This window comes from Narcine bancroftii, chromosome 4, assembly GCF_036971445.1.
Source record: "Narcine bancroftii isolate sNarBan1 chromosome 4, sNarBan1.hap1, whole genome shotgun sequence".
NCBI lineage: Eukaryota > Metazoa > Chordata > Chondrichthyes > Torpediniformes > Narcinidae > Narcine > Narcine bancroftii.
This window is the reverse complement of record NC_091472.1, coordinates 135,604,249-135,630,011: the sequence shown is the minus strand read 5'-3', so window position 1 is coordinate 135,630,011 and position 25,763 is coordinate 135,604,249. Positions and strand designations below refer to the sequence as shown.

The 25,763-nt window shown below is 41.1% G+C and overlaps 1 protein-coding gene across 6 annotated transcripts in view; it reads right to left on the bottom strand.

Annotated features, from left to right (window-relative positions):
- The window catches only part of LOC138761186 (E3 ubiquitin-protein ligase DTX1-like), a 298,252-nt gene that overhangs the window by 149,381 nt on the left and 123,108 nt on the right, over nt 1–25,763 (bottom strand). For all 6 annotated transcript variants that reach the window (XM_069932912.1, XM_069932911.1, XM_069932916.1 and 3 more), the window contains one exon: nt 8,596–9,274. In XM_069932912.1, coding sequence (XP_069789013.1) covers nt 8,596–9,274 — 679 coding nt within the window. The remainder of the gene's footprint in view (nt 1–8,595; nt 9,275–25,763) is intronic.

Here is a 25,763-nt window from a genome sequence, read left to right as displayed (position 1 = left end):
TTATTATTTAAATGGAGTCAAGTTAGGTAGGGAAGCAATGTGTTCTAGGTGTACTTGTACATCAGTCACTAACCATGCAGGTTCGGCAAGCTGTGAAAAAGACAAATGGCATGTTGGCCTTCATAAGAAGGGGAATAGAGTATACAAGTAAAGATGTCCTTCCGCCATTGTACAGGGCCCTGGTGAGACCACATCTGGAGTATTGTGTCCAGTTCTGGTCTCCTAATTTAAGGAAGGGCATTCTCGCTATTGAGGGACTGCAGCATAGATTCACAATGTTAGTTCCCAGGATGGCAGGATTGATGCATGCCAAAAAGTTGGATAAACTGGGGTTGTATATGTTAGAATTTTAAAAAAATGAAGGGAGATATGATTGAGGTATAAGATTATTAAAGGATTGGACATGATAGAAACTGATTACATGTTCCCGATGTTGGGGGAGACTAGGACTAGAGGCCATAGTTTAAGAAAACAGAGATGAGAATTTTTTTTTACCCAGAGAGTTGTTGCTTTGCTGCAGAGGGTGGTAGAGATGGGTTCTCTGGTTAAGTTCAATAGATAAGGTTCTTGTGGACAGGGGAATTAAGGTTTATGGGGAGAAGGCAGGGACAAGGTACTGATAGCTCAAGATCAGCCATGATCTAAATGAATGGTGGTGCTGGCTCGATGGGCTGACTTGCCTGCTTCAACACCTACTGTCCATTGTCTAATAACTAATTGCTCTGTTTTAACATTGTGCCCAGATAATGACCAGAAAGTACCCATATTGATTCTACTATAAACAAAAGTATTTTGTTCCATTGAGCTTTGTAGATAGTAGAAAATTAATATCGTTTTCCCTCGTTTTAGAGACTAACAGTAGAATTAAATCTTCTTCTGCCCTGATGGGCTAAAGGAGAACTAATTTAAAGCATACAAGAACATTCAAATAGATCACTGTTTTAATAGATAATCTTATCTTGGCCAACTTGAAACAAGTTAAACCTTCAAAGTAAACTGGGCTGGAGGCCAAAATCAAGGCCCTCGTCAGAACGTGCAAGTAACAACGTAGTGGCACATTGTCTGGAGTTTATGTTAGAAGAGCCAAAGATTCTATCCGTACATTGAATGTTTCATATCACGCGGAAAAACTCGACAAAAAATGACTTAAGATTGACTTCCACAAACATTCTTAAAATCTCAGAAATTTGTGATAGTTCATTGTCACATGCCAATCTTCTTTATACTTTTCAGACAAACTCTCTCCAAACTGAACTATTGAAGCTCAAAATTATCCCAAAACATTTGCTTAAGCTACACAGGCGATGCTCTCAAGGAACTAGTAATCATATATGCAAATAAACAAATAGGCATTATTTGTATTTGAATTGTACAGTTCAGCTCTGCTTTCGAACTATCCACTTGGAGATTAAACTAACTCCACAGGATTGCATTAAGTTAAATGTCGATGGCAAAAAGAAAGACCAATGCTGTAGGAAGGATAAATATTGATTTACCTTTAATGTACTCCTGACCCAAGCATGCTCCCTTTGTATTTAAGTCTGACCCAAGGGAATTTGCTTTAGGAATTCACTTAGTTATTTCCCTATGAACTTACTACTGGATTTGAAATATGTAGGCTTTTGAGTACAACATTTAACCTAACTGCGTCAGAGGCAACCAAGCAATACGAATCACCTTAGATTATTTTTGTGCCCACTTTCTTCTCTAGCTCCTTGGACTTCCATTAGAAACTTTAGATGAGCCCACCATCTCCTGAATTTAGTGAGAACCCAATCCTACTTCAGCCAGCAGAGAAATAGGGCATCAGAATTGTGGAGGAACTACTGGTCTTACAGGATCATCAACATGTAGTGAAACAACCTGGCATCTGATTGCTCAGAAATCCTGATGGTCCAGCAGTGAGTTCAACTCAGTAGTCAGGAATGTGAGCTTGGGATCGTGGGAAAGCAAGGTGCAAGGCCATAGATGGGGAATGGGAATCCAATGGGGGGTGGGGGGGGGGGGGGCGACTAGAGGTTGAAATGTGGACTGTGGGCCAGTTATGGGGACAGAGCTGGGGTTGGAACAACAGAGGTTATCATCATGGATGGGTTTGTGGCCAGGCCAGAGCATGGACTGTTTGTCTATTTCCTGCACCCTCACCTGACTGCAAAATTTATTAAACTATGTAACAGGTTTAAAAAGACATAAATGTATGTTTGAATATTAATAGCACTGGCACCTAATTCTGAAACATCTACCAGTCAGCGTTCTTGAAGTCCCAAGGGTGCCAGATCATGAGTTTAACTGTATCCAACGCCAGTTAGAGAGAGAGCGACTTGTGGCCTGGTACCAGGACCATAACCTCTTCCTCAGTGTCAGCAAGATAAAGGAGTTGGTAACAAACTTCAATCACTCACCTATCTACCTCAATGGTGCTGAGATGAAGGTAATAGTCAGCTTTAAGTTCTCAGGGGTAAACATCTTCAATGACCTGTCCTGATCCAACCACATCAGCAGGACAGCCAAGAAAGTGCGCCTAGCACCTCAGGAAATTTGGCCAACTCACTGGATCCCTTTTACTGATGCACCATTGAAAGATTTCTGTCAGGATGCATCTCGGTAGGGTACATGAACTGCTTCCCCCAAAACCACGAGAAACTGTAGAAACTTGTGAATGCAGCTCAGACCATTTCAGACACCGCATCCCCACCAAAGGACTCCATCCACATTTCCTGCTGCCTCAAAAAAGCAGCCAACATATTAAAAGACTCATTGCATCCTGGTCACATTCTCTTCTCCCTCCCCCTTTCGGGAAGGAAATTCACACACCACAAGATCAAGGAGAGTTTCTTTCCCGCGTTATCAGACTCCTGGAGAAGCCTCACATGAGTAAAATTACATTGCCTTTGCTCTGTTCTAATTGATCTATCAGCTCATCTATAATCTGTACTTCCTCACTTTATCTTGGTCCAACTAATAAGCTTGAACTTGAAGGGCAATACAACATGATGGGAATGATCTTCCTGGGATAATGCAATAGTTGCTGCTTAATTCCACCTGCAGGATTTGATCATTAAGAAATTAGTTTATGGCAGATTAAGTCACCGTCTTGTTAAAGGCTGTTGACATCATATAAGAATGGATTCAAAGGAAAGCTCATGAAGCCTAAAAATGCTATTCAGTCTTGCCAGTGACATTTATACTGCTGTGATATTGGACAGGTCATTGATGGATTAACTTGATACATAGAATCATTCAAAGTAGATGATTGACTGTAATGCCATTTTTCAATCTTCAAGCTGAAGTAATAATAAAATGGTGCTAAAACTCAGCAGGTCAGGCAGAATCTGTAGTGAGAGAAAAACAAAGGTAATGAATACCCTCTCAACAAATCTGGCTCTCCTACGAAGTATTTCTTGCTTTTTTCTGGTTTTTTTTGCACTCTAGGCAGTTTACTCCCTCAAAACCTGTGATGAAGGAAGTGGCAAAAAGTGGAATCAATCACCCAATAATTCCACCCTTTCCGGAAAGTTATTCTTCCATTCTTTAGGGGAAAATATGATTGAAATTGACACACCTCTCTCTCCCCTACATCATCTTACACTGTGTCCTAGTCCATCCCCACCAAAACAGCTCCTGTCTGTAACTACACTCCTATCCCCCTCACTCCAACCTGTCACTATTTTCTGTTCCCGTGTGTTCTCTCCCAAGCACAAAGATATCTGTATCAAGTTAATCCTAAGATATAGATTTCGTAGTAGATGTGTTTTTATTATTTGGATATCTGAATTTTAACGTAATGATTGCGGATATTTAAATGTGGTATTGGAGCTTTTATTGGATAACTATTCAAGAGTAAAAGGGAAAAATGGTGGAAGAGTACTAAAATTGAATTGTACAATGCTTAATGAGGTTTGGATTTTGTTTTAAGATGGTGGTTTATGTGACTAATATGATGATAGATGTGAAGTTAGTTGATATTTGGTGAAGGTTTATCTCTATAGAGAAAGTTTTTTTTTCATCTTTTTTTTTCATGCTACAATTTTTTTTAAGAATTGATTATTGTTTAAGAATTTTTGATAGATAATGTTACTAACTTTACTAATTTTTTTATATTAAGTTTGAGTTAAATATATGTTTCATCTTAACTCCATTTGTTAAATATATGCATTTAAATTTGATTTAAATATATTTTTTAAGTCTGATATCTTAGTATTAATTACTTTTCTTTTTGTTAGTATTTTAATCGGTTATATTTTTGTTTTTTTTGTAAGTGGGTTTTTTTCTCACATATATTATTAACTTTATTCATTCTTCACTCTTTATTTTGGGGGAAAGGGGGGGTTGGACTAATTTGAGTTGGGTTATTAATGTACAATAATTTTTGGGAGGGTATAGTTTATTTATAGTTTATTACTGTATTGTAATTTTATTATTTTATTCTTAATTTTTTTTAATGTAATCCTATATGTTATTCATGTTATAAAATCTTAAATAAAGTTTAAAAAAAAGTTAATCCTTTAATGATCTGTCCAATGTCAACCCTCCAAACCAGTGGGTGTGGCCAAGGATCCCTATGATGGCCAGAGGTGGTGGGGGAAGGAGGGAAGACAGGAAATGAGAGGAAACAAATAATTCCCAAAGGAAATGCAGAAATGCTTAATGAGAAGACTAATGAGTTTATTATTATGCACAATTATGCATCAAGATTCTTGCTTGCTGCAGCCAAACAGATATTTTGTGTAAAAAAAACTACAATTGTGTGCTTTAAAGTATTCCTGTATGAAAAGAGATAATAATTACAAGATATGAATAGACAATTTTCAATAACAGTTATTGCACAATAAAGAGTTGTGTTTCAATAGGGCAGACGGGCACTTTTGTAGTCGAAGAGTAGGTTATGGCTAGGGTTGTTAGGGGAGGTGCAAGAGCCTGATAGCCTTGGTGGGGGGGGGGAATAAAAACACTGTTCTTGACCCTCGTGGGCTTGACCCAAGGCTTCTGCCTGAAGGTAGGAGTGAGAAGAGGTTGTGACCAGGGTTATGGGGGTTCTTCATAATGTTGACTGCCTTCTCGAGGCAACAGGGGCCATAACATGATGGATATGTAGACATAGTCCACACCATTTCAAATGGACTCTTACTGCCCTAAACACTTCAATTTAAACTGCAATCTTTGACATCTTTGCATGCACCTCTCCTCAGTTCCCGTTGGCATTCATTACCCTCTCCAGTGAAAGTACACTTTCTCTTTGTTTCAGTAATGCTCACAACCTCACATTGCCTTTGACTTGTATCTCCAATTCTTGCCCGTGACTGCTGTAGGGATTTGAATACATGTTCGCGTTATGAGAGCTCACCCCCAGACATCATGCACAATGTTAGGCTACCTTCCCGATATCTTGCACTGGATGAGGAGAGAGTTCCTGGGAAAAGCAAATACCTCATGTGCCTACCATAAAGTCAGTTCCTTTTGCACTTAGTTCATCCCTCTCAGCGACTAAAAACAAAAATATGTTTTGGAATGATCTGACCTGGATCTAAGTATCTGGCCACATAATCTGCACAATTGCTTCAGCTACCAAGTCCCTTGCTTTTAATTTCATTCCCCAAAACCTCCCTAGCATCAAATCTACTGGCTATTCTTCTTAAAAGTTTTGAAAGCACATTTGAACTTGCCCTTCAATAAATGATCGCTCTGCACTATTCTTTGAGGTCAACAACTCAAATGTTGAGTCATTGAAAGAATTATAGCTTTCCACCAGCAGAGATTGTTTGGACCACAAGGTAACTTATTTTATTGCTTTATGACAAGCAAGCAGTCATCAGTTAATTTTTACAGCTTCCTTATTTCCACTGATGATAGCATTGCCTATACATGTTTTACATTCAAAATAGAAGCGTCTTTGTTTTTAACTACCTGGTTTCATGCAAATTTACATGAAGTGCCTGCATGTGTCGTGCACAATCAGTTTTCAAAACACCTGCATTAAAGATTTAATTTATATTATCCACGGGGAATTCCTACCCACAATATAAGCATAAAGGTCAGCTGGATCTGAATATTCCTTTGTGTTTTGGTCTGTGGCTTAATGCTGATAGAGTTCCTGTAATAATTCCACAAGGGATAACAGCACAGGGATAATACCACTAACGTCAGGAAAAACAATTTTAAATGTAATATTAATCCATATAAAATTTTACTGTCATCAATAATGGATATTTTTACCTTACAGGTGATGGCTCTTTCTAGGGTGCATTGTTTTAAAGCAGAATAGCTACCATGGAGATGGATTAAAACTGGAAATAAATTACAAATTGGAATAAAGGAAAGCTGCATGAATTTCTTCTGAAGGATGTCCTTCATCAGAACTGGGCCAGTATTGAAACATTATGAACGTGGTTTGGGCGGCACAGTTAACGTAGAGGTTATTGTAACCCTATTACAGCAACCCGCCACTGTCTGTAAGGAGTTTGTACATTATCGCTGTGCACCCGGTGTTGGTTTCTTCTGGATGCTCCAGTTTCCTCCCATGTTCCTATGGTCAGTTGATTGGTCACAAGCGTGGTATCGAAAAGCTTGTTACTGTACTAGATCTCTAAACGCTCAAAACATGTTGTTTTACTTCATTTATGCTGGTCAATTATGTTTTTTAGACTACAATGTTGGGAAAATCATGGAAAAAAATTAACATAATTACTGCCCTTGTGGTCATTCACAATGGGCGCATTTTTAGACTGTAAGTACCCAAGTGCAAGAGTCCCAGTGGTTGGACATACAGTAGGAGTGAATGGCCATCAATTAATTTTTCCAGTACGATTTACACTGCAGGCTTCCTCCAAAAAAGTTGTGGGGGTCCTGCAGGATAAATTACGGTGCGGGAACTGACTCAAAATCACTGCACGTTCCTTTTTAGACTGCCCGTGTAGCGGCAAAATTCCTTGATTGTGTAGTTACATGCCTGCAGCCTAAAAACCATGAATGATGCATGTTATTACTATGCTCCTTCTCACAAGCAGCCACAACAATTAACTCATACACAAAGGTGAAAGTAATGAATTAGTATGAGGATGCATCGCGTAAAATGGATCTCAAAAGGATGCATGCATTTCGACACATGAGCCTCTGTGGTGGACACAAGAGCTCTCAAAGCTAATCAAGAATGACTTTGTGAATCTGCTGGGTCTCTTATATGTCATTAATCACTCCTGTTTAATATTAATGATTTAATTCTCTTGCCATTGTGGCTAATTTTTGTGATCCATTTTTTCTTGCATTTTGTTGATAATTCCTTACATGACTTGACCCATTATATCTCTGCTTTTATCCAAGGCATCTTTCTTCCTGCTCTCATAGTTTTCAATTTTATTAAATTATATTTTTGTGCTCTGCAACATGAAGAAACCATTGACTGCATGGAAATGAACAATCTGTTACAAATAGCAGTTGAAAATCCAAACAATTTAGATTGCAGTGCAACCCATACCAAGGAATTGATACTTCTCTGCATGAAGATACTGGGCTCTTTGGCATTTTGGCGGGATAAGCATTGGTCTCTACTCCATGTTGTTGGATGGATTACTGAGTACAGACACTGGCACATGGCTTGTGGTGCTTGGTGGTTTACTAGAAAAGCACTTACCACTAATTGGTTTTTAATTAAAAAAAATTAGACATGCAGCACGGTAACAGGTCCTTTCAGACCCTGAGCCCATGTTGCCCAATTGCACCCAATTGACCTACACCCCCCATACATTCTGGTGTGTGGAAACCAGAGCACCTGGAGGAAACCCACACAGAATGTACTAACTCCTTACAGACAGTGTTGGATTCGAACCCAGTCTAACCACTATGCCAACTGTGCCGCTCCTTGTGTTAGATGGTTTACTGAGTGGTTCCCTCTCATTTACTCTATTCCCTTACTATTGAGTCCCTGTATCTCCCAGCGACCGTCTGAAATGGAACTTGGCCTTAATTTCATATCTTTGTCTAATAATACTCTTGCAAGGTGTTCTGGGATGTTATCGTGGTCTTGGAGACTGTACTAAAAAGGAAGTTGTTGCTGGTTTAGAGTGATGTACTGTTGTTTGGTATTATGGGGACTATTTGTTGCCGTTTTGGTTGGTGGCAAGTGTGGATTTCAGATACCTGTTTAAGAGAGAAACCATATCAAAATGTAAACCTTCATATTTTTGGTTACAACCAGCTGAATGTTACGCAGCTTATAAAATTCAAGAGGCATGTGGCTGCAGCTGTTTTCAATGAAGGATGATCGCAGAACTATTACTGAGGGAATAGCATCATGAAGGCTTGTGGATATAAAACAAAAATCTGCAGCAATCTACATTCAAAGGGTCAATGTCGGCACTACTGCATTGTAAATCCTTGCACCAGTTATATTATACAAGGTCAGCATCTCGTTGAATAGCACTGAATGTCTCCAAAGTGCTACAAACTCTCTACGTGGACAAATGCAGAGGCAGACTAAAGTGCCTATTTGCATTTAAAAATTAAAACTCATACCAATATCTTCCGGCAAAAATCTTGTCTGCAATATTCCCTCTTGGATAAACAAGAATAAATCAAGATTTTTCATCCTTTTAAACTTACCCAGGAGGGATGGAAGCCCTCGTGCTGACGACGGCTGATCTCTGGGCTCCAGGTCTGTTCAGGTTGTTCTGGCCTGGGATCGGTGTTGTTGTAGTGGTGCCCTGGCTTTGAGAGATAGGAGAAAGCTGTGTTGTGGTCGGCGAACGGGCCTGTTCGGGCTTTGGAGGGGTGGTCGCTGCTGTGCTCACAGTTGACCACAAAGCCGTGCCATTGTAGGAGTTGCTCTGGCGGACAGTCAGGGTCCCGTTAGTAGCAGAATAGATTTTCCGTCGTTGGGACGCCAGGATGGCATTGGAGGCCGCCCTTGTGCTGTTGACCAGGACGCATTGTTGGCAGCTGCACGGTTGCCCTGACTGTGTGCCAATGGGCCAGGACTGAGATTTAGGGATGGAGCCCATAGTCAAAGGGTAGGCCAAGTCCATGCGCCTCCGCAGTCGGCGCTTGCGCTGTGTCTGTCTGTTCATCTGGCACATGCTATTGAAGTCAATAATATAGCAGAACCCCAGAGAAGTCAAGTCCAACCACGGATGTTGTTTCTCATATGCGTTCTGAATGGTAATGCAAATATCCATATCATATGGAGTCCAGGAACAACTGTCATTTTCCCATTCCCAAACTATACCTTTCCCTGGAGCTGAAGATGGGTCATAAAAATTTCTTCTAACTGGACGCATCGTTCCTGAAAAATGAAAAATAACGAGAGTTTTACTCAATTGTAGACAAAAGGCAGCTCAAATAGCCCCAGTAGTTCTACACACTGAATGAAAACAATCCATGAAAAGACCCACCCAACCATCACACGCTGTTGGCCTTGCCCAGAGCTAGGAAAGGCAACACTGCCCCTTCCTTGCACAGGCCTTGGCAAAGAGCTTCTGACAAACTATCTGTAACACATCAAAAAGGTATGTGATTCTTTCATTTTGGAACCAAGAACAAGTTGTTGACTATGAAAAAAATTGCAGCTGGTCATGTAAATCCTCCACCCGCAGTTCAAAAATTTTCCAAAGAGCATTTTGAAAAATTGAAATGAAGGTCTTGGGGTTAGACATTGTTTTAATTACCAAATGAGCAGGTTGGAACAAATAAAATGCTGTGAAACAGTGATTTAAGCTGTGCAAACTTTATTTGGATCTAAGTTTAGATATTCATCAATGTGCACTGTTTTAAAATAGCTCATACAAAAACCTTCAATCACAACATGTAATTTTTGTTTAAGTATCCACACAGTCACAGAAACAGCGATGGAATTCTGCCAGTTAACAGACCAAATGTGCTTACCTCTGAGAAGTGTGGTCAAGGTATCTTAATGAAGGAGCTCAAGCCTGAAACATTAGTTATGTATATTTATCTTTACTCTATATGGCTCCGAATCATAGGTCCTCTACCGGCATCACCTACGGCTCCTAGAACGCTTCCACCAGCGTTGTCTCCGCTCCATCCTCAACATTCATTGGAGCGACTTCATCCCTAACATCGAAGTACTCGAGATGGCAAAGGCCGACAGCATCGAATCCACACTGCTGAAGATCCAACTGCGCTGGGTAGGTCACGTCTCCAGAATGGAGGACCATCGCCTTCCCAAGATCGTGTTATATGGCGAGCTCTCCACTGACCAGCGTGACAGAGGTGCACCAAAAGAAGAGATACAAGGACTGCCTAAAGAAATCTCTTTGTGCCTGCCAGATTGACCACCGCCAGTGGGCTGATATCGCCTCAAACCGTGCATCTTGGGGCCTCACAGTTCGGCGGGCAGCAACCTCCTTTGAAGAAGACCACAGAGCCCACCTCACTGACAAATGACAAAGGAGGAAAAACCCAACACCCAACCCCAACCAACCAATTTTCCCTTGCAACCGCTGCAACCGTGTCTGCCTGTCCCGCATCGGACTTGTCAGCCACAAACGAGCCTGCAGCTGACGTGGACATTTATCCCTCCATAAATCTTCGTCCGCGAAGCCAAGCCAAAGAGAGAGAAAGAGATAAAGGACACTGTTTGACCTGCTGAGTTTCTCCAGCATTGTGTTTTTTTTTACTTCAGTCATGGTGTCTTTGTGCTTTATTAGTGTGATACAGATCCTGTTTTTTTTCAAGATGTTAACTATTTTTAAATTGTGTCTCTTATTTTAAAAAATGGTCAAAGTTTAGGGCGTACACAACATTGGACAGAGAAATAACAATAGTCCATTGGAATTGCACGTGCAAAGATCTTGTGCAGATTTTTTTTACACACATTCATATGACATTGCAAGAGCTGTACTTATTGATCAGTAACATCCCAGGAATGATGGTCTATATTTAATTCATCTGTAAACCTGACAACATCAGAATTCATTGCCCATTTCCAATCACCCCAGCACTATTGTACAAAAATTTACTGTTCCTTGACAAGAGGCTGGTATAACCAGGACAGTGCCAGCATTTATTGCTCATTTGTAATTGGCCCTAGCACCACAGTTAAAATAAATATTTATGCCCATCCCTCATTACTCTTTGCCCTCTGAAATCTTTGCTGTTTCAGTGGGCAGTTGAGAACCAAACATCGGAAGGACAGCATTTCCCTTCCCCTCAGGAACACTGGTAAAAATCCAGTAGTGTCAAAATTACCTTTCATTTTCATGTGACATTAATGGTGTCTAAATCTCCCAGTTGCTGTGATAGGAGCTAGACTAGGGCCATCAGATTAGAAGTTCAGGCACTGGATTTGTAGGATCCAACCGAACAGTTTTCTTCAAACAACGAGAAGCTGGAGGGAGTCAATGGGGCAGGCAGCAGTCATGGAGAGAAACGGTCAATGTTACAGGTCGGGACCCTTTTCTGTGACTCCAAAAATGTTGCCTAACTTGCTGAGTCACTCCAGATTCTCATTATTTGCTCAAGATTCCACTATTTCCCTGGGCCAGAGTTAGAGTGGCGAGTTGAGGATTTGGCTCAAGAGGCTTCGGCATGAAGAGACAAACGTAGATGAAGATCATATTCTGGTGGGAGTTTATTATTTATTCTTTGACCTTGTACTCGTGCCAATGTAGAAGGGTCAGAATGCCAAGAGGAATTCTGGGTGACTTGCACCTCCCTGATAGCTACATCTGTGTAAGGTGCATCAAACTGCAGCTCCTTACAGGCTGTTCGGGAACTGGAATTGCAACCCAATAACCATCAACTTTTAAGGGAGAATGAGCAGTTCAGAGATAAGAGCTGTGGGGAGGCAGTTACACTAAAACTGCAGGAGGCAGGTAGCTGGGTGACTGTCAGAAGAGGGAGAGCCAAAGCAAGCAGGCAGATACTGCATGGTACCCCATGACCATTCCCCTCAATAATAAGCATACTGCTTTGTTGGGGCAGGGGGGGGGGGTTTAGGGTGGGATGGTATGGGGAACTGACCTACTAGGGAAAAGTTGCAATGACCGGATCTCTGGTACTGAGCCTGGCCATGTGACTCAGAAGGGAAGGAGGAACAAGAGCGGTAGTGATTGGGGATTCAGTAGATGGACAAACAGATTTTATGGACACGACAGAGATACCCTGTTCATTTGTTGCCTCACAGGTACCAGGGTCAGGGATGTCTCAGATCAAGAGCATCCTGAAAAAGGAGAGTAAGCAGCAGAAGTTGTGGAATATATTGGTATCAACGACATAAGTAAGAAAAAGGTCCTGATGAGAGAATGCAGGAAGCTGAAAGACAGGACCTCAAGAGTAGCAATCTCAGGGTTGGTGCCTGAGCCACGTACCAGTGCAGACAAGATAGAATGAAATGGCAGATGAATGTGTGGCTGTTTAATTGGGGCAGGGGGCACCTTCTGGGAAGGTGCAATCTGTGGGGAAAAAAATGGGTTACACATGAACTTGATAGAGAGCTATTCAACTAATTTGGCAGGGGAATAGGAACCAGAATGATAGGGCAGAGAATGCAGCAAATGGTGGAAAGGTTGATGCAATGTGTAGGGGAGGTTCTGAGGACAGTGAAGCAAACATAAATGTAATCAGTTGGAAGGATTTAAATGTGTGTGTGTGGAAGAAACGTGGCCTCCCTGTCTGTCCGGAATATTGTGGATTGCGGGTGGCCATATGTCCTCCCTGTCTGAAACTTATTTGGAAGTCACATCACCTGTCAATCAAGGTTGTACTCTGGCCACCATTAGCGCACACCGTGCCACTGGCTAATTTAAATCACCTAGGGTCATTATTGGCAAGAAGCACAGATTAGCACTGTATGTAACAGCAACGCAGAGCACATTCTTTCTCTCTGCCTCATGGTCGAAGCACCAGGCATCGCTCCATGACAGGCCACTACTGTGGACATTGCTGGAAGTGTCATGAGTAAGGTGTGCATTACACTGAAGCTGAGCCATAGTACTGCAATAGATCAATAATTGTAAAGAGCCACACCCCTGTTAATAAAGGGAATTGGGTTTGTGTAAGACCCCCTGTTTGTAGTGTGTGTACTCAAGTGTGTGTAGGTTTACTATTGTTGGAGTCCAACCAAAGGTGAATGTTTACATCGTGACTTAAGTGAAAAAGTGATCGAGTCTCATTTAACATTCTCCCTGTTTGTATCCTATGTGTTAATTAAAGTTATGTGCGATTGTTACACTTATTTCAGACTTGTCTCTCTGTGAACCCACAGAACCTAATACTCTTCCCATCATGACAACTTCAAAGCAAATAAAATTAGGAAAAGGGGAGATGAATTTAGAGCATGTATCAGTGCATGGAATTACAAGTTGTGGCTGTTACGGAGACTTGGCTGATATAAGGACAGAATTGGCAGATGCAGGTAGCAGTGTTTATTTGTTTCAAAAAGGTTGGGAAGGGAGGTAAAAGGAGGTTGGGATGGTCAGGGATAGCTGCAGAAAGAGATGACGTTGTGGAGTTATTATCTACTGACTCAGTGTGGGTGGAAGCCAGAAACAGGAAGGGAGTGATCACTGTATTGGGAGTAGTCTATGGGCCCCCAAATAGCCCTCGGGAAACGAAGAGCAGAAAAGTAGGCAGATTTTGGAATAATGCAGAAATAACAGGGTTGTGGTTATGGGATTCTTCAGCTTCTAGCATCTCCTTACCGCAAGAGGGCAAGTGTAAATTGGGAACACATGCTCTCTGGGAAAAGTGCAACATGTTGACGGACCAATTGTGGGAGTTCTGGATAGGTTTAACCCACTGAAGCAGAGGAAGGATGGTAGGATAAAGGAACCATGGTTGACGAATGAGGTGAGACAGCTAGTTAAGAAGAGGAAGATGGAAGCATTAACAAGGTTTAGGAAACAGAAGTCAGAAAGCTCATGAAAATCAAATGGTAGCCACAAAGGAACTTAGGATGGCTAGAAGGGGTGCGAGAAGGCCTTGGCAAGTCGGATTAAGGAAAACCCCAAGGTTTTCAATACATGCGTGAGGAAGAGAAGGATGATTGAAGGTTGGGCCACTTAAGGGTAAAGAAGGGGAATTGTGTCTGGAGGCAGAGGAATGACTACTTTGCTTCAGTGGTCACCAGGTAGAGGGACCTTGGTCAATGTGAGGCCAGGCTAGAATAGGCTTATGCGTTGGAACATATTGGGTTAAGAAAGAGAAAGTGCTGGGTCATTTTAAAACAAGTCACAATTGATAAGTCTCTAGGACTGGACAAGATATTGATATGTGAGGACAGAGATTGATAGGGCACTGACAATGATCTTTGTCTCCTCTGTAGCCATACTGTCTTCTCAGGGATAATCTGCATGGCTTTGTGAGGGGAATGTTGTGCCTCATGAGCCCAGTTGGAGTATTTTGAGGAAGTGACAAAAGAAATTGATGAAATTAGGGTGGTAGATGTGGTGAATATGAATTTTACTGAGGCATTTGACACCAACTGGTAGATACATTCAGAAAAACATTAGGCATGGGATCCATGGAACATTGGCTGTGAGCATTCAGAATTGGCTTGCTTGCAGAAAGCAGAGGCTGGAAGTAGATGGAACTTATTCTGCCTGGAAGTTAGTGAATAGCAGAGTTCTGCAGGGATCGTTCTGGGATTCCCCCACTTTGTGATTTTTATTAATGACCTGGGTGAAGAAGTGGAAGGATAGGTCAGTAAGTTTGCAGAAGACAAAGGTTGGAGGTGTTGTGGATAGTGCAGAAAGTTGTCATAGGTAACAACAGGATATAGACAGGATGCAGAATTGGACTGAGTAGTAGCAGATGGAATTTAATCCAGATCAGTGGGAAATGATGCATTTTGGAAGGTCAAACTCAAACGTGGAGTGACAGGATTCTTAACAATGTGGAAGAACAAAAGGACTTTGGGATCCAAATTCATAGGTCTCTCAGTTACCATGCAGGTTGATGGGGCATTTAAGAAGTCTTATGGTATGGTCACCTTCATTAGTTGGGTGTTTGATTTCAAGTGCCATGAGGTAATGATTTATAAAACTCTGTTTAGAGAACACTGTGTTCAGTTCTGGCTGCCTCATTACAGGAAGGATGTGGAAGATTTGAAGAGGGTACAGAGAAGATATACCAGGGTGTTGCCTAGACTAGAGAACGTGCCTTATGAGGCAAGGTCAGCAGAGCTATGGCATTTCTCTTTGAAGCAAAGAAGGATGAGAGGTGATTTAATAGGTCTTCAAGATTATGAGAGGCATAGAGAGCCACCACCCTTTTCTCAGGGCAACTCAGGTTGCACATACCAGAGGACACCTGTTTAAGGTGAGGTGAGGAAAATTTAGGGAAGTCGTCAGGCGTGCGTGTTTTCTTTTATACAGAGAGTAGTAGGTGCCAAGAGGTGGCATTGGAGGCTGGTACAAATGGGGCATTTAAAAGTCTCTGAGACAGGGACATGGATGCATGGAAAATAGAGGGTGTAGGTATGAGGTCGGGAAGGTTTAGATTGTTGGGTTAGTTTATTGAGGTTGGCACAACATCATGGGCCAATGCACTGTAATGTTCAATGTTCTATTTACATGCTTAATGATCTATCTAATCTTGTTTAAACTCCATACATTTACAAATTCATTCCAAATCTAATTGCATGCAACCACAAATAACTTGCTGCTATGTACTTACAGGCAAGTGGGATCATCCCCTGAATAGGCTGTAAATTTGTTTACTGGCCACATGATCACTCAGCACTTCATGTCACTCACATGTGTTTGCTGAAAAACCCACAATTTAGCTTTAACAGGAACTGAAGTGAAAAGTTTTGTTGGAATTCTTCTTCATCACTCAATGCTGGGGTTGGGAGAAGGAGAAAATCGGCAAATCTTTCAGAAAGTGACTTAATTTCCCTCCTCATGTATGAAACACAAGGAAATTTTGCATAAATTGTTTTCTAACACCTATTAAAATTATTGCTTTTTCCAGTTATAAAAGTAAAATACTTAATAATGCAGGAGCCAGAGAATAACTGAATTTCACTGTATATACATGGCATTAAGGTCTAAGGAAGCCCAATAACAGGACTTCTCTTGGATGCTCCCAAACAAGCTTCTCCTCCTCAATGAATAAGTCAGTGACCTTGTAGAAGAATATATGGACTCCCTTTAAGAACAGAAAGTGGCAGAGAATACCAAGTACTCTGGAATTTTGCTCAACCTCAGTGAATTGTTGGATTGAGGCCCTGGTTCTAATAATGTGAATCTTTCCCTTGGAGGTTGAGTTGTTGATTTTAATCATACAGAGATAGAACAGAGTGGTTCGGGGATAGAGTTAAGGAATCAGGGCCCGCCCTGGCTACCAAAGACAATGAAAATTTAAGTGTCCAATCCTTTTTCTGTTATCACAATAATAAAAAGATAAAGAATATCACCTTATTGCAGGGCAACTTTTTAAGGGTGCCTAATCTGCCATGTTTGTATGCAACAACCTTGGATCATTGAGTGTAATTAACAAGTTATTTGCATCTGGCTATTCTTTAAACTCAACCTGCAGTATTAAAGCAGCTAGAGCAGATGTGATAATCTTCTAACGACTCAGTGCTTCTCGATGACAAATTTTATGGCTGTTTAATTTCCCTGTCTATCATTCTTGAAACACTGGTTATTTTAACTTTCTGAGACTATGACCAGCCTGCTCTCCACCAGTCCTATTTTCAAACTTGAATAACATCCAAATCTTAAATTTTCACTCTAGATCAGTAAGACTCATAAGCTTGACTGGAACCAAATTCTAAAGAGGGCCACAGCACATACATGACAGATGACCAACAGTACTTCTGTGCATTTTCAATCAAAATAGTGAGCCAGCCAAATTCATTGAAATTCTAAATTAATTATTCAGTGTTTTCTGGGAATAAAATGGATAAAAAGCTGAGCTCACACATCATGTAGACATAACACAAGCAGATTTTTCTTTTAATTTTGGATTTCTGTGTATGATCAATCCTGTTCTTAGAAGTCCAGGCTGATCATCTCATCGGCTGTAGCCTGTCGATCTGACTGAAAACTCTCCAGAATTCATAACCCTAATGAACTTTCACTTGCAGACAAGAGTTAGATCCAGCGGTACTGGATTTAAACCCAGGCTTGCAGAAATGAAAGTTCCAGTTCCCTTTTCCATCCTTCCTCTTTGTAACACTTGCCTCATTCATCTCAGTTACACTTGAGCACACTGCAACATTGACAACACTTCAAATACATGATCCAAAATTCCCTTGCACTCACTACCCATTTCACCTGAAATCAGTTATGAACTTAGTGTTGTACACATTGTACAATGTATATGTGAACAAGAATTCTTACTTGCTGCAGCCAAACAGGTACAGGTATGCGCCACTTAATATTCAAGATACGCTCTGTGAAACTGGGCATTATGCAATGAGGACATTGTGCGAACACCATTATTGTATATACTTAGTGAAACTATAAGGGATACTGAACCTACAATAAATTAAAGTGTTTCATTATTTTTACTTTTTAAACTTTTATGTAAACACTTTCTTATTCTATATCACACACAGTTTAACAAAGAAGATCAGGGTCATCCACATCATTGTTCTCCACCTCCTCAGTGTTCCACTGGAAGAGTTCAGGTCAAATATCCTCCATTGATGAACTGTCACTGTGTAATGCCTGAAGGACCTGGCTGAGGCTTTTTTTTGGGGAGGTGTTGGCTCCTTCAGGAATATGTCCAGTGTTGTTGGGCTAGTTTGCTTTTTTCTTTTCCTCATAAATTTCTTGATCTGCAGAAAACACTACCTGACCATTCCTCTCTATCAGTGAAAAGTGTTAAGGTCTGCAAAGAATTTGGCTAACCCCTTAACAGTGAATCTCTTCTGCACATGATCTTCTTCTCATTCTGTAGTTTCCTTTTTCCTTGCCTCCTCTTCAGTTCTAGTTACATCTGCTACGTCCCATTCTTGCGTTCTCATATTGGGATTTCTGACTGAACTCCATTACAACCCTATTGGGCGATGGATGTATATGCGGTTGGTTGTTAAGCGGAACACACTTGTTTTTTCAAAAAATAAACTAATAGCAAACCTTAGTAAAATTTAATAAATATTACAGTAATCCTAGTTCAAAAAAAAATGACTTGCAAAAGTGGAGACTGTCCTTTTCTGCTGATGGAGCAATCTCTGATTAATGCATAAAGGGGAGGTTCTTTTATCCTACTTAAGTGGAGTGAACCTGTGAAGCGTTGATATGACAGTAAAATCCCCATTATTCAGCACCAACGAGGATCACGGATGCCAGAAATGCAATTTTTCCAGTTGACTGAAACTCACTCTTACAATGCCTAATACACCTGCATAAAGAATAGACTGTTTTAATGACAAGACAGTGCAAAATTGTAATTTGGAAAATGTCAGTATTGTAGTCTTTAATTATGTAGAGTTCACTTTAATCAAGTAATTCCTGTAACTTACAAATTTAAAATGGCTTTTATTAACAGACTCAATGCTACTTTAGTCTGACCAGTGGGACATTGAGTACCATCTGTTATACCAGCTAGGCAGTCAATCCTGCAGCAGTAGCCAATACACAAGTACATCTATACGAGTGGCAGTCAGTTATAGTACACCCAGTCAGGCCCTTGCCACATCTTCCTCGCTCTGAAAACCAGACTCGCTTCTACACAAGTGTACCCAGAGAGGCCCTCGATGCACCTTACTTGTGCTGACAAACCTACTCACCTCCACACAAGTGGCAACAGTGGCTCACACATTGAGGAGCATTGCTAGCTCAGCAGGTGTGCACAATGAGTCTCAGGGCTCCCCCGTTGGGTCCATCTGCCCAGTTTTATTCATCCGAACAATTTATTTATTTATTTCCCTCTTTTCAGCCCCCCCCCCCCCCCCCACCCAACCACAAAGAAATGCCAGTTGTTTGAGTTTCCAGTTGATTGAATTCCAGATAACTGGGGATTTTGCTGTACATGGAAAATCTTCCATCTTTAATCATTCTTTATTCATGGATATGGGGTGGTCAGTCTGAATTTATTGTCTAACCCTCAATGCCCACAATAATGCCATGGTGAGGCACCATCTTGAATTGCTACAGTCTGTGTGATGATGGCATTCCTTCAGCATTCCAGGATTTATACCCAGCAACAATAAAGCAATGGCAACACACTTACAAGTCAAGCTGGTGAGGTAGCTCAGTTGCAACCATGCAAGTAATGGTGCTTTAATGTATCTGCTCTTCAATGTAGAGATGATGAATTTATGCATGGTACACATTGCTTCATTTCCCCTCCATTTGACAATGGAGGAGCTATGCCATCAGTGCTCTGTGATTAGTAAGGGATTGCTTAAGGTGGTATGTGAATGGGAAGAAAAAGGTTAAGAACCACTGAACTACATACGGCAAGTCATGGTGAAATACAACTCACCCATTCTGGAGTTAAGTTCTATTCAAAAGGAATGCACCTAAAATATTAACTCCCAGCATTTCTCTCTGCAGCTGCTGCTTGACCTGTAGTGCATCAATGCATTTTTATGTTTTCTTTTACATTATTCCTGCAATTTTCTGGCTTTGCCATTTGTAAATTATCTGCACAGATTTTCAGGTGAACGTCACTGAGTTTTCCTCACATACACCTGCCTCAGGCCAGTATGATAAGCTGAAAAAGGCAAAAAAAAACTTGCCCAATTCACTTTAGTACCTTTTGATCAATTCACACAGCTCCTCAAACTCCAGAGTTTTCCAGTTTCTTCTGAATTAAAAATAAAACAGGAGGACATTATAGAGGGGGAATACTTCTCTTCCATTTATTAGCTGGGTAGCACTCCAACATACACTCCAGAAGGCCGCCAGCTCAGCCAACACTTCAAAGAATGATAGCTTCACCATCTTAAGATGATGAGACAGTGTGGGCTCTTGTCAAATCAATTTGCCTGTCAGGCTTGCACAAGTAACCCCAGAGCACTCTTCAAAAGGTAGGAAGGTTCTCCTGCTGGAATACCCTTCCACTACCAGTTAAACAAGTAACCTTTGCTACTTGGAAAGATTGAAATGTGTGAAGTGGCTGCAGTGTTTTCAAGCATGAAAAGGTCCCTTTGAACACAAAGAGCTTGGGGCAGCCTGGCAGACAAAAGGTCTTTCTCTGATATTCTCCTTCAAGATGAAAATGAAGTTATTACCACAGGTGCAATCTTATCTCTGGTCAGGCTTGGAAGAGGTCTGTCAGGATGATTCTACAAATTGTCTCTTGTCTTCCCTTGAGAGAACTACAGAATGGCTGCAGCACCTTGAGGTTGTTTGACCCATCATACCTGGTGCAATTCTCCCTACCGGAGCATCACACTTCTCCCCACCAGTTCCAACTCTATAGCCTTCTAAATATCTTTTGAGATATTTATGCTATTTCTTCTTTAAGGTTACCTCCACATCTGTAGGCAGTGCATTCCAGATTCCACCCATTCTCTGAATACAAAAAAGCTTTGCCTAATGTCACTCTTAAATCTTCCACCTTTAACCTCTAGCCATTGGGAATAACTCCCACCTGTCCATTCTCTTCAGACCCATCATTTTATTTACATGATTTACATAGATAATATAGTTGTACATCACAGAAATGGCCCTTTAACCCACAACTAACAAGTACCTAGATACACTAATCTTATTTAATTCACTCCTGATTCAGCTGAACTCTCCCCAGATTCTACCACTTGCCAGCATGCTTGAGATAATTTACAATGGCCCATAAACCTACCAACCCATGTCCTTGGGATGTGGGAGGAAACCAGAGCTCTCAGAGGTGGGGGGTGGGCACAGGGTGAGAATCTGTAATCTCCATGTAAACAACACTGGCAGTGTGGATTGAACCCAGGTCACTGAAGCTGCGAAGCAGCAGCTCTCCAATCTGCACCAATGGGTCACGCTTATCTGGTCCCAGTGACTAACTTACTTAAAATTCAGCTAATAGATTCTTACAATTATTTTTTTTTAAATGTGTGCAATGTCTCAATTACTTGCTTCTTCACAATTAATTTGGGAGCATCTTCCCTAATGAAGGTAGATGTAGTCATCATTTAGTACCCTAACACTGCCTTCAGCATCCTTGTCCATGCTCCCACTTTGTCCTCAACAGACCACACCTCCATGTACTTGTGTTTCACCATTTAGATGCCTAGAGAACACTTTTGGATGCCCTCGTATATTGGCAGCTGTCCTTTTTTTAAAAAAGCCTTTATTTCAGATTTTCAAATTACATAAAAACGATACATAAAAATAATAACAAAATAAACTAAACTAAAACAATATAAACCCACCCCACCCTCCCTCCCACCCTCAGCACGCCCCGCAAGGGGAGCAAAAAAAAAATAATCCCAATACAAACATAAACTATATAATATCTTAAGATATTTCTAAACCTATACATTCCAAATAAGGTGAGCAGACCTTTTCTAATATGGTCTCTTTGCCTCTCACATTTTAGACTTTACTTCCCCTTTGATTAATTTGTAATCAGCCTGAATCTTGCTGGTAATTACAACCTAACCCATGTCATAACCAGCCTTTTCTTTTGCTCTTGTTCTATGAGTGAATTTTTTTCATCATTCAGTGTTTTCTGGATTTATTTTTCTTCCTTTGCTTTTCATGGGAATGTGCCCCAACTGTTCCTGAGCATACGCAGCATCCCAAAGGAGGGAACACTGTACATCCCAAACACTTCCTGCTTTACTTCATTCCTGTTGCTAGACAAAGAGGAAAAGGACATGTTCGTGTCAACAAACTAAATTTTGGATTCTTATAAATGCACCATGGGCGGATTTTAATCGGCCAATGATCTTTCCCCTCTTAAAGCAGGTCTGTATGATCTAATTCAACAATGATAGACTGCTGCAAAAGATGACCTGCGTGTATAAAATAACAAGCTGTGCTGGTATGCATATCTTTCCCTTCCTCTTATATTCAATAACGATGTGCCACGTTTCCAAGGAAAACCCACACACACTTGAAAATAAAATTTACATTTAAATTAAAAGCAAATTGGTGGATTGTTGCTCAAGATGCCATACAAAAGAGCCAGGTCATCTTATATTTTAAAAAATGAATTGAAGCACAAAAGAAAACTTGAGGCGGATTCTATCCTTGCCAATGCAACCTTTGAAATACTGTGAAGTCATGCATCTTTTACACAAAATTAATATATAGTAGGATATTTTTCAATTAAACCCTCTGCTGGACATATGTACCTGAAATACACACCTTTATTACTAAACATTACTGTTGAAATTTCTACAGAAGAAAATGTACTTCTTGTTTGTAATACAAGATCTATGCACGAGCATTTGAGGAGCCCCAATTGCTACTCTCTTTATGTACTCCCCCTCCCTCTCTCCTTCTATGCATTCTCTTTCTCATCAAAGCACAGAATTGTTGGAGGAACTCCGCCGATCTCACAGCATCCCATAGGAGACCAAGAAATATTACTGACGTTTCAGGCCTGAGCCCTTCCTCAAGCCTTTACCTCCTATGGATGCTGTGAGACCGACAGAGTACCTCCAGCAACTCTGTATTTTGACTACAATCACCGCGTTTGCAGACTTTCATGTTTCACCCCTTCTTTCTTGTGTCCATTTTAACCTACTGATGGAATGATTGCACACACACTGCCAGAGATTCACAGCCTGTCTTTAAATTGTCAAAACAGGATCTGTGGGTTTGTTTCCCAGTGATTCTTGAACACGGAAAGATACATCCTGTTGCTTTCAAACTGACACTTGAAACATTGCATTTTACAGCTCTACCGTACATTCTCCTAGATGACAGGGGCCAAGAAAAACAAGGAAGATGATGGCAGAAGTGGAAAATGTTCGGCTTAGTGTTCCGGACACAGTAAGATGAGCGGCTTTCCATACTCGATCATGTGAGAATAAAAGACTGAATGCTCATTGGAGAGTAGCAGCAGATGAAAGACTGAAAGATGCAGATCATTGGATATGGAAGGAAGTGCGCTGATACACCAAGAAGCAACAGGAGATGAAGACAACCTGCCCTTTTAACATCATCTAATTCTCATCCACTTATTATGATGCTCAATGGTGGAGACTTGCGTGGTTTCATTATCTTTCTCCTTTGATGATCATGTGACCCACTACTGTCAGAATTTTCTTTAGGCTATTTATTTAAAGGATTTATTTTCTGCCATTTTTCCTGATAAGCTTGGCCTGCGATTTAGAAACGACTCATACTGAAATAAATATTTTAATGAATAAAAATGTTAACTAAAACATTAACTAAAGCAAAATGATTGAATGAAAGTAACTTTTACTCCTTTGTGTTACAATTCCCATTTAAATTAAAGTGGTTTTAGGGCCTACATCAGTACAGGCTGTACAGGACCCAGAGACAATTCCACAGCACAATGTTCAGGACCCAATTAAGAGTGTCCATGCTAATGGCTTAAAAATCTGAACGCTATTTAGAGCATGGAAAAGCAGGATGTATCAGTTTCAACAGTCAGACATACCATAGCAATTCCCACTAGAACCATCAGCAGTGTCCAGGATCAAGGGTCCAACCCAATGTCCAGGATTGGAGTAAATTCTAGTCTGAATCGACTCTCCTGCTGTACTCAAAGAAGGATGAATTTTATGCAGAGGTCAGACTCGACTTTGCAACCTTCTGATCCAGAATGGAGGGTGCTACCAATTGAGCCATGACTGACACTAATTACGTAATTTGAATACGCCTGCTCATCCTTCAAACCGACAATCAGGTCATATGGGCCATGCCTGGCAGGAGATCAAACACTTCCACAACTTAATCGCAGCCTTATGATGGCACAGCATGTTAATTCACTAACCCACTGTGCCAGAGGTCTGGGTTATTTTAACAAGTCTTTTGAGTTTCTATTAAGATGCCTTTATCACACTTCAGCAGCTCTAACTCGCCCTTCATACAACTGGTTAGATTTCCATTATCAAATCACACCAGTACAATCGCTTATGATTTTAGCAGATATAACCACTTTTTAATTAAGTGTTAGATTCATGGAATACACCAGAGCCTATGAATAATGACTTGATACTGGTCAAGATGACTTTCATCGAATTAAACACAAAAGTCTTCAGATGCTGTGATTGCAGTCAAAACACTGAAAGGCTGGAGGAACTCAGCAGGTCTCGCAGCATCCACGGGAGGTAAAGATGTATAACTAAGAATTCAGGTCTGAGCCCTTCCTCAAGGTATGAGTGAAAAAAGGACAGGTGTCTGAATCAAAAGCTGGGCAAAGAAAAGAACAAGAATGGGAGGGAGAGGAGTCCAGACCAACAGACAAAAGGTGTTAATTGGATATGATAAGAGGAGAGGTGAGAATTGATTTTATAACCATATATAACCACTTACAGCACAGAACAGGCCCTGTAAAAGGAGAAAGAGGGAAAAGGGAAGAGGTGACTATTCCTGGATGGTTTACTGGGAGCAGTTGTAGGGCAGTAAGCATTGTAGTCAAGAGGAGAACAGGAGATGGGGAGTAGAAGTCTGAAAGACTCCAAGTTAAATGGAAGGTTGGAGTTAATGCAATGGATAACCAAGTTGATAGGTTTCTGCCACAGATGGACTGAGACAATAGATAATATTACACCCCAGTAAGAGCAGTTTTACTTTGAACTTTGCCTTAAAGATCAAATACTGGACCAAGCCATTATGTAAAAAGGCGGTGCTGCCAGAGCAGCTGTAACGGCAGCACTGTTACTGGTGCGGATCCACAGAGAGCAAAGACACAGCATTCCCACAGGGTCCAACCACCCATTTCGACAGCTGTCAGCTCCCGTTAAAGGATCCGAAGGTAGTTTTATTTAAAATCCTGCAGCAGAGGACTGGTGCAGGGCATCAGAAAATGGGGAGACCAACCCCCATCTGACAAAGAGAAGCAGAGGAGATGACCCATGGGTCGGTGACAGACCAGTGAGGTGCTCTGCAGCCGAAGGAGCCACACAAGCGGCAAGCTGCTGGTGACTCAGTTGAGAAACTCACAGAGGCTGTGGGCTGCTGGAAACTGCAGCGAAGGGACCCACACCAGGCTGCAGACTGCTGGAGACTAGCTTGAAACTGGCTGAAGGGATACCAGGTATCGGAACTGGGATGCAAGAGATTTCCGAGGGTGCTGAATGGTTCCCGATCGTTTCGGAGGTTTGGTTCTGGAGCTCGGGTTGCCATTGGTTTGGACCGGAATATGTGTGGCTGCAAATCCAGCGATACTCGGTGACTCTTGGAGGAACTTTCTTTTGCTTTTCTTTCTCTGACTGATTGTAAAAGAGACCTCAGACAATTTCTGCTGATGGTTAATCTGGCTGTCTGCCGTACAGTAGACAAAAGCAATTTCGTGTAATATGACAGTTTTTACTTGGAATTTTGAAAAAGTCATTCAAAGTCAAAGGGCAGATAGTGGGACTTGAGATTTCCTGCATTTAGTTGAAGGAAATATATGCATATTGTGTACATGATATCTAACAAAGTAAAGCATGGAAGGGAGATGATATAGAGCGAGGGAGGGAGGGAGGGGTTGTGTGGAAACCAGCACCATAGCCTTTATATGTTTTCACCAAGAGGCGATTGCAGGAGGGGCTGTGGAAAAATTTGAAAAGACTCCAATTTATTGTAGGAGTGATTAAACAAGGTGCTTGCAAAGATGGATAGATGGGAGTAAAACTCTTCCTTCCAAGGCACAGTAGTCACTGATCCAGTAACCACTAACAAAATATTGTGGAGTTTGGAAACACTCCATTTCTATCAAATGTCCTTCATTTCAAT